This window comes from Antrostomus carolinensis, unplaced genomic scaffold (genome assembly GCF_000700745.2).
Source record: "Antrostomus carolinensis isolate BGI_N321 unplaced genomic scaffold, ASM70074v2 scaffold14072, whole genome shotgun sequence".
Taxonomy (NCBI): domain Eukaryota; kingdom Metazoa; phylum Chordata; class Aves; order Caprimulgiformes; family Caprimulgidae; genus Antrostomus; species Antrostomus carolinensis.
In genome coordinates, this window is record NW_010297693.1 from 1,312 (window position 1) to 11,104 (window position 9,793).

At 47.8% G+C, this 9,793-nt stretch overlaps 1 protein-coding gene across 1 annotated transcript in view; it reads right to left on the reverse strand.

Annotated features, from left to right (window-relative positions):
- Positions 1-2,224: 2,224 nt before the first annotated feature.
- Positions 2,225-9,793, reverse strand: part of EDA (ectodysplasin A) — a 14,585-nt gene continuing 7,016 nt past the window's right edge. Inside the window, exons 4-7 of the mRNA XM_029083556.1 lie at positions 8,348-8,382; positions 7,872-7,923; positions 5,024-5,139; positions 2,225-2,967 (exon numbers count right to left, since the gene is read on the reverse strand). Coding sequence (XP_028939389.1) covers positions 2,716-2,967; positions 5,024-5,139; positions 7,872-7,923; positions 8,348-8,382 — 455 coding nt within the window. The 3' untranslated portion in view covers positions 2,225-2,715. The remainder of the gene's footprint in view (positions 2,968-5,023; positions 5,140-7,871; positions 7,924-8,347; positions 8,383-9,793) is intronic.

The window sequence follows — 9,793 nt, forward strand, 5'->3', positions numbered from 1 at the left end:
CCTCCTCTGAGCTGCTTCCAGGCCTTTTCAGCTCCAGTTAAAGGGAAGAGGCACCAAAGATGGTAGGACATCACCTGAAGAAGCTTCATACAGAAGCAGCTATGCTACAGCCTAGGTGACCTGCACTGTAACACTTCATCAAGGAGAACCTGCTGCTAGAGAGGCCAAAGAGTTTCATGTACAAAGACTCCCCACAGCTGCTACAGGAGTGGTGATCCACCCACTCACCCCAGGGATGAACACAGCCACCTGCAGACAGGTACTCTCTGCTCTCCAACTCCAACTCCTCCACGCTTTGGTGTAACTCAAGCATCGGAAAAAGCCCGTTAACACCTCCCACGGCAGGAACTGCTCCTGCTCTGTTCTCCTCCCGCATCCCAGAGGCACATGCCAGAGAGGGAACCCGACAGCGACGCGTGGGGCTTGTAGAGAGAAGGGTTCTCCCTCTGCCTCCTCCTGCCCGCGGCCACAGTCAGGAGCAGATCACAGATCCTGCCAGTGGGGGACCAGGAATGCAAACTCCATCCATCACGTTCTCCCAAGCCAGTGCGTTATTGATGCCTGCCCCCAAGTCTTGCAGTTCAGGCTGTATTCTAAAGCAATTCTGTTAATGATTTGCTTAATGTTCTCACTACACACAGTTGTCCCGATTCATTCTTGTCAGAGGAACATGTCCTTCTTAATCCATTTTTAAAGGAAATAAACCACAAAGACTAGTTAAGTGCCCCTAAGGCTCTTGCTAGTCCAACATGTTAAGGCTAGAAAGGAGGAGAACATATTGAAAAAGCAATAGCAGGCAATTTTTCATGTAGTTATTTTACAAACTGCACGCCTCCTGTGAATAGCCAAGCTGCAGCCAAAGCTGGGTGCCCCCGAGAAATATTTATCTCCCAATAACTGCAACACTTGGCAAGTGAGATCACTCGCTACGGATGGGGGAAAAGCGATGGAGCCAAGAATTCTCCAGCCAGGGTGGACCCTTCTGCGGTCAGATCAGTCGCTCCGGCGCGGTGCTGAGACACGTCCGCTCCCAGGTCCCTGCAAGTGACCACCCTGAGCCACCTCAGCTTGGAAGTGGAGGTCACCACCAAGACATGGGTGTAGGACTTGTGCCATTTGCTACATCTGCTGAAACTTCACTACCCTCTTTAGTTTTTAAAGAAAAAAAAAAAACAAAACATGCTCTGAAAAGAAACCCATTTAAAAAAAAAAAACAACAAACAAAACAAAAAACCCAACAAAACCCAACCAACACAACCAAGAACAAAGCGAGGCATGACACAAAAGAGCAATTAGCGCTTCGGCCTCTTCCTCAGCTCCAGCACATCTTATAGCTTTAGATCTCCCCAGTTGAGGGGAGGTAACGGGAGAGAGTTGCTCAAGAAGCCAAAAGAAACAATAGTGTCCCAGCTCTTCTCTTAGTCACCAGAAATCGAGTTATGACTAGACTCAGCAGGGCTCAGAGAAAAGAAAAAGTGGTGACTTCACGCTGGACCAGACTTTTTAAATACAAATTTCTTTGCTAGAGACTCCATCACCACTTATTAGAGCATTTTAGGTAGGAGGGTGCCAAAAAGGAAAGGGGTGGGGGGGGGGGGGGGAAAGGATAAAAACCGCATCTAAAAGCAGGACAGTTGCTATTAAAACAGAAAAAAAAAAAATTAAAAAAAATCCTGTTTGAATATTTTATTCTTAAACATGACAAACCTCTTCAGAGTGTTTTCACAAGTACTTGTGTCTGCTCTACGCGGCTCGGTCAAGCCTGTAGAAATGTGTTCTGGTTTGCAAAATATTAATTAAAAAGACCCCAAAAAAACCCCCAAAACAAACCAAAACCAAAACCCAAAACAAACCAAAACCCCAACAAAACACAAATTTGCTGTTAACAGCAGCAGTACTTTGAGGCAGCCCCCGTTAGGGCAAGGTGTACCTCTGGGGTCATGGTCATGAAGGTATACCTCTGGGTTCATGGTCATGGCAGGAGCTGAAAGTAGCAGAGGCGCTGGAACCGGGAATCGGCGTTTTCTTGGGGACTTGGTGATGTGTGGAATGTGGAGGCAGTTTCCTATCTGCTAAGCCTGCTCTAGTGAAGTATTCATCTTCCTCCCGCACTGACTGCTCGGGCAGCCTGCTCCAAGCTCTAGTAGAGGCCCTTCGCCTTCTTCGCTCGCACTCCTGAGGATGAATGTAAACACCACTGACCACCCCGTCTTATCCACCTCCCTTCGCACCCCGTGCCCCTTCCAGTTCAAACTGGGAAGGCAGAAAACCAGAAAAACCCCTTTTTTCTTGCTTTCGTTAGCGTGCAGAAGCAGGAGTACCTGGATAGGACAATTTGGACATTTGTTTTCTCCCGCTACTGCCTGGGATGCTCTTGCTAGTGCAACATCAAAGCAGAGACCCACCCCGCTCTCAGCAAGCCTCGTGTGACCATCACAGAGCCGAGTATCAGTGCAGTAATACTTGAAATACTGAGACAAGGCAGACACAACAGCCTTTGCTTCCTCACCACGCTTTGTCAACTAGCTTTTTCGATCCGAGTCTCCATGCAAGTCACAGAAGACAATTGTGCTTCCTGCATTCACATATAGGAATAAATAGCTCTGGATCAGTTTTCTTTATGGCCGGATTACAGAACCCCCTGAAATACTGATACGCTTATGAACAGCAGCACTGTGCAGTTCTGTGAGTTATCCTTGGACGTGCCAAGTTCATCTAGGATGCTGGGGCATCTCCTAAGCGTATGGCCCCAAAGAATGTTGTGTGCTTGCTCATGTTGATGGAGATGTCAGCATGGACCATTTTCACAGCGATCTTCTGCCTGGCTTTGAGGAGGCAGACCCCAGCTGTATAGCAGGTATTGAAGTTGGTCTTGCCGGTCTCAATACTCCGAGTGCATTGCAGAAAGGGCTTTTCATCCACCACCACCTCATAGCTGGCAAAATCTGTGAAGTTTATGTAGTATACCTGATGTGAAGCAGGAAGAAGAGAGATATTAGGGAGTGTATTTGCACACCAGGAACAAGTCCACCTTCCTTTTCAACGTGTATATATCTGTTCCCTCCACTAAAGATCCCTTCCTTGGCCCCAGGACATCTTATATTCATGGGAAGTTGACTTGTGCAAGGCAGAAAGAACCTCAAACCAACCAACCATGAGGAAACTTGGTATTCCACTTCCTCCTGACACAAGCATGCAAGTGTCCGTGAATCCATGTGTCTAAGGCTGAGCTACGAATCCTCACCCTAGACCCTGCTTATTACAGGAAAAAATTACAAACCTGCACAAGTTTGGTCACAGAAAGGTGCAGCCAACCCTATCTGCTACAAACAACTTTTCATCCGACAAACAGAAACATTTGAACTGAAGTCCTCTTTCACTTACCTGGCAAGTCCTGCTTTCTGGGTCCCATGAGCCTCCTTTAGTGTTGACATCAAAAATGCCCTAAGATGTACTGGGAGTTGCTGCCTTTGTAATTGGACTTGAGGTGCTTTCAAAGGTTTAAGCTATTACAGGGAAGAAGCTCTCCCAACCTCCACAGCTTGGAAGCAAGTGACCTTCTAGTGTTTGTACTGACTGAACTCCTACATCTAGCACCTGGGTGTCCCCCATGACTCCATTACTCATTGCTTAGCCATCTCCCACACACTGATTCTGAAGAACTACAAGATGCATGACAAAGACCTGTCCAAGGAGAAGTCACTCTCAGGGAGCTGCTTCTTCCTGATGGAAGAAAATGAGCTGTTTTGGATGTACCTGCTAGCTCTTCTTAGTCTACACCCTGCAGCCACAGAAGCTACACAAAACTGAGTCCCCTTTCCCCTTGATGGACTACAAATGACAAAGGCTTCAGAGGCACAAAGCCGTGGCCAGCAATTAGCAGTAACCACTCGGGAAATTATACTTTGGCTCATGTAGAGTTATTTTTCCTGTCCCCATCCAAACCAGACACGTAACCAGTTCCATGGAAGAGGACTAAACTCGACATCCACAGCCCACTTTATATCCCACTTGGTACAGTCCCAGGGGGGCTGGCAACTGACTGGAGGTAAATCATGAGCAGGAGGTGATATCAGCAATGGAGCAAGGTGGAAGTCACTTAACTGTGGTTGTTACATAGAAACCCTCTTGTCTTGCTAAAATCTGTCCCAGAACCTGGACAGTTTTTGAGTCCACAGGTGAATGGACAACCTGAATGCTCCAGAAGGGCTGGGGAGAGCTTCACGGCTCGTACTCCACACACAGCCCAGCAACTCTGTTCAGAGATCTGCAAGATACTGGGAGCACTGTGTTAAATGACAGTCCATCTCCTGCATCTTATTTGAATGGGGAGAGGAAACGATGCCTCAATTATCTGCCTACTCAATCACAACACAATAATTTATTACCTTGTTTAGCCCTTTTTACAGAAGCAGGTCCGTACATCCATCGCTGCTACCAACTAAAGCAGCAGCTGAACCATCCCACCACACAATGTGGTTGCTGGTGCGTCGTGTTGGTCTGAAGCTACATGAAGAAGGGGGAGGCAAAATGGAGTTACCTGAGCTGGAGTTTGGCCAAGCCACCCAGGACCAAGAGTCCTACGCTTACAAAGAGTGACATGGCTTCGCAAGGATCTCAAGTTGTCAGGGTTTTGGTCTTATGTCTCTTTTAAAGCACAGAGCTTAGTGTCCTGCTGGGCCCCTTGTTCTGCAGGGAGGTTTAGATGTGCTGGTGAATGACTACAAGGCCAATATGGAGGATTAAAAGGAAGGCATTGGTGGCATGTGGGATCTGGCTGGGCGTCTGCGCCTGTGTTTCGGGAACTAATCTCTCGCAGCCGGTGTCACGGCGAAAGGTGTGACCTTGCACTTCGAAACTCTAACGTCTTCCTCCGACACACATCTCCTAGAGCACGAAGTGGTTAAAAGGACATACAAGTTCTTGGCATTTGGTAGTTGTCTGGAGCCCTCTCGTGGTTCATGCAAGGCTTCCATTGGAACACAAGAATAGGAGTTAGGCCTAGGACCGTACTCACTTCTACCTGACTATAGATGAAGTATGTGCCGTCCACCAGTACCTCCAGCTCCCCACTGCGGGCATGCAGCTTAAACACCTTGGGGTTCATAGTGATGCGAGACCAGTCATTGAGGACTCCACCTGAAAGATCTCAGTATGAGAAAACGGCAGTCACTCAGTACCCGTCAGAAGGAAAAGCGCAGGAGCACAGCAATACAGTGACATTGCAAGGTTTCACACACAACTTCTGTCACAGACTCAAGCTGAATAGTCAAGTAACTCGGTCAGAAAATCCCAGAATTAAAGACTACGGGGTGTTAATTTGGACTCCTCTCTACAGCTCTAATCATACCATCCCTTGCTGCTGGACACCCGATTTGTTCAGGGCACATCACAATTGATTTACATCTCTACTTGTCCTAGTCAAGAGTAGTTCTCCTCATCCTTGAAAAGTGGTGTGCAGCCTTTGGTAGGACACTATGTTCATCCCCAGGACTGTAAGGTAAGTTTGATAAGTTGATTGATAAGTTTCTTAATTCACCTGAGGGGCCAGGGGCTGATTTTTCACATTATTTTTGTACGTTCAGCCACAAATCCTAAATGACTTATTGCAGCTGTGATTATAACAGCGTTTCTTCAGGTGAGGTCCATCTCTTCATGGTCCTTGTAAAAGCTTTGTTACTGGTGACTTCTCTGGTATCATGGAAAAAACTCTGCAGCAGAGGTAGGACCAGGATCCAATTGTCCAAGAAAGATCCTCCTCAACTGACATCACCTAGCCTTGAGACCATTAAATCTCTTCCTCTGCTTCCTCTTCCTCTCCTTCCTTCCTTTCCATCTTATTTATTCCCCTCCCCACACCTCTCTACCCAGCCTCCACACTAAACAAAGCAGAGCTTCAACAGACAGTGTGCTGAAGACCACGTCAACAGGTACGTCCTTGAGGACCACAGTAAAGCTAGGATGACAAGGGTCATTCCTGTCCTCGTGGGAATGGGACTACATGTGGCCAATCTGTCTGTGGCCCTCTCAGTGCTGCTGGGCTGGAAGATGTTCTCAGCAGAAGTGCCAAGATGCAGCCTTTCACCCTCACTTTAAGCCTTGGGATCAGCCCTAGAAGAAAACTAGTCCTTGCAGCAAAGGAGACAACAATATTATGGAAAAAATCGTGTGATGAGCCCGTCTCTCAGGACCCATCTCTGCACGGAGGCCAACTTGGGGTTACACAATCGATTTTAATTCTGGTATTCCTTGACTTCAACATTCTTGACTTTGTAACTAGCATTATTTTTAACAAACGCTTTGTTAGTACATTTCCTAGGTTTTCAAAAGCCAAAATAACAACAAAAGTACAACACTGCATCACGTCACACCACATTAACCCCTAACTGGGGTCCTCAACGCACTCAGGGATTGAGAGATCCATCACCCAAGTCCTCTGGCAATGGAGCCAGTGGGAGAAGTGACAACACGAGCAGATCTCTGTTCTCTGGATGAGCCAACGAGCAGGTCCAGAGGACACATTTTGCTACGAGCCCAGAACGGGGCTGTGCTCTGTAGGTACCTTGTTTATCAAACACAACTCTTTGCCTCCCTGTCTTCGGCTGCTGCTCAGCCCGTTGCAGAGCAGGCAGGCTGAGCTGTGGTGCTGTCAGCTGGACAGCATTAAGGGCTCCCAGCAGCAGATTGTTCCCGAGCAGCAGGGAATTACGCTGCCAGGGCAAGTCCCCTCTCGGAGAGCAGCGTACGCTCTGTAAACATACAGGCTCCCCGTTAATAAAAGGATCATTTCTGAACGTAAGCAAAACAGCGTCTTCTCCCTCGTATTGTTCCTAGGAACGGTCTGTCTCCTTTTTGTTTTGGGGAGCTTTTCCCTCCCCCAACTTCTAACCATGACAAATTTCAGCTCCCACACCTCACATCTGCTGAAAGAGAGCAACTGCCTTTCAACAGAAGCCTTGGCCAGCCTTCATCATCCCACGCATGTGGTGGAAGTTGGGGGACAAGGGGTCCTGCAGCCCCATCCCTGCTGCACCAACCCTTGGGAGCTGCAGCCCTGAAGGGCTGGGATGAGGGTACGTGCCCCAGGGCTCCCCAGGGAGCTGCACGCAGTGACACAGGCTGGGGACAAGCCAGCCAACTCCTCTCCAGCACAGCCAGACATCATGAGCAGGGAGACAGCAGCTCATGAATGAGACCCAGCTGTTGGCAAGAAGAGCAGGAACTTGAGCAGAAATTGCATAGGGATCCGGGGAGGAAGGAGGAGAGCAAAGAACTGCTTGTGGATGTGAAATGGCTCAGCAGGACTTGAGCTTAAAGGCTCTTGGTGGGGGTAGAGGTGACCAAGGGACTGTGTGTGCAGCGTAACGTGGGAGGAGCTGATGGACATGTACCTCTGTCCTCACACTCCAGCTGTGCCTTCCCCTGCCATAAATTACTGGGAAAACTGGAGGAAAACATGGGCTAATGGGGCTGAGAAAGGAAAAGGATACACTGAGGGCTTAAAATAAAGTGGGAAAGAAGGCTGGCCATGGAAGGGCTGAGGAAAACTGATGATACAACAGCAGGCTGGAGGAGGCACATCATGTGTCTGGAGGTCAAGGAGAAGGGAGATTCACTGGGACAGAATTAGTGGGATGCACAGGACAGAGAGAATCTGAGAGATAAATAGGAGTGCAGAGGAAATGGGGATGGAAATTCAAGAGAAGACTCTTCTGAGAGGGTCTGGCCATGGGAACCAAACTGTCATGAGAGGAGGCCAACAGTTGGGGTAATCAAGGACCCATGATATAGGATGGACTTAGACCGAGATACAAGGCTATGGGAGCAGGATGGACTCTTTTGAGTAACTGCCAATATGATGAGATCCTTACCATTCTTCACTTGGATGGCTGAGCCTTGGCCTTGAAGGTGGACCACAGCTGGCTGCAAAAACGAGATCACAGGGATTTAAAATTAATGGGAAATGTTATGTCATTTTACAGTCCCTTGACACACTGCCACAGCTCTGGTGACCACTACAGAGGTGTGACAGGACCCTGAGATCATTAATGCTTTTCATAAATGAAAAAAGAAGATCAGAGGAGCTGACCATGACATGTTTAAGTGCTGGAGAAGAGGTGAAAAGCCCAAACCAGATTTCTTTTGAGCAATAAAATGGGTGAGCTCAGACAGACACTGTGTAGCTATGATTTAACACACCCAGGAAGGAGGGGGTTTTTTTCAGAGCTATACCATCAAACACAACATTAGCAAACACAGCCAGTAATTTATAAAAATCCAGCCAAAAATGTTTTTTTTTCCCTTAAAAGAAGAAATGGGTTTTTCCCTTAAAAGAAGATCAACCAACCTGGGTGTCTCTGGAGCCGGCTTTGTCTGTGGCACCTGCAAAATACAATTTCACATCATTGAAGAAGCTTGAAAGAGTTGCAGTCAACACTCCTAGAAATACAACTCCTCTTAGCCCATAATCACCATTAAAACCCCACTTTTAACAGGAGGAGGACAGTAATAGTGGCACAGAGTGCAGCTTAATGTTAAAAAGTACATATATAAAAGAACATATAAGTATATAAAAGAAGAAAAAGAGTCATCCAACTTTTTCCTCTTTTCTTCACTCATTTCTGACTAACATCAATAAAATGCCCTAATATGATTCAACCAGTTTCCACTAGAAGGACAAATTCCACAACCCTTTTCCTGATCAGCAGTGGCAACAAAGCCTCTTGGCTGCCAAGATGACAAGTTTCACCCTGCAGTAACTCAGGTCATTCACAGCATTCAAAAATCTCTTTTCTCTGGGAGCCAAATCTCTATTAAAGAGGAGATGTTTGTGGGCAGCACTCTGGAGTGCTAAGGACCTCATGCTGCTCCTGGCCAATGCTTTGAGATATAAACTGAGAAGTCAACCAAGTTTTCCTTTGAGAGCCGTGCCAGCTATAGGGTAAATTGCTTCGATTTCTCTGAAAATGCATTTTTTTAATACTAGATTGTTCCTACATCTATAACAAACACCACTGACGTGAACGTCCAGTGATCTGCATTGTAAAGAGTTCTTCAATTCAGGGGTTCTAACAAAAATAACTGGCACATGACTCCAGGGACAAGACAATATGGTGCAGATACAAAGAAACAAAGGAAAATGAAACCAAGAACTGGGGGAGGAAAACAGATTTTCATCTGGCCGGTACGGGAGGTGAACGGCCTCGGTCCGTGTGGATCCTGGGCTGGCGCGGTGGCTGTGCCAAGTGTCATCCTGCCCCGTCCTGCTGCAAAGCTCAGCTCTGAGGCAGCTTAAGAGGAGTTAAACACTGTGCCACTGCTGGGAAGAGCCACAGAATGGCCTGGATTGGAAAAGCCCTTTGAGATCGTCAAGTCCAACCATGAACCCAACACTGACCAGTCCCCTATGACTAACCCATGTCCCTCAGCACTATGTCTACACCACTCTTCAATCCCTCCAGGGATGGGGACTCCACCACTGCCCTGGGCAACCCCTTCCAATGCCTCAGAACCCTTTCAGCAAAGAAATTCTTCCTCACATCCCATCTCAACTGCCCTGGACACAACTGGAGCCCATTTCCTCTTGTCCTGTCCCTTGTTCCTTGGTTGAACAGACCCACCCCCCCCTCTCTCCACCCTCCTCCAAGGGACTTGCACAGAGCCACAAGGTCTCCCCTCAGCCTCCTTTTCTCCAGGCTCAACACCCCCAGTTCCCTCAGCCACAAGGGAACTCAGCACACTTGTGCTCCAGACCCTTCCCCAGCTCCGTTCCCTTCTCTGGACACGCTCCAGC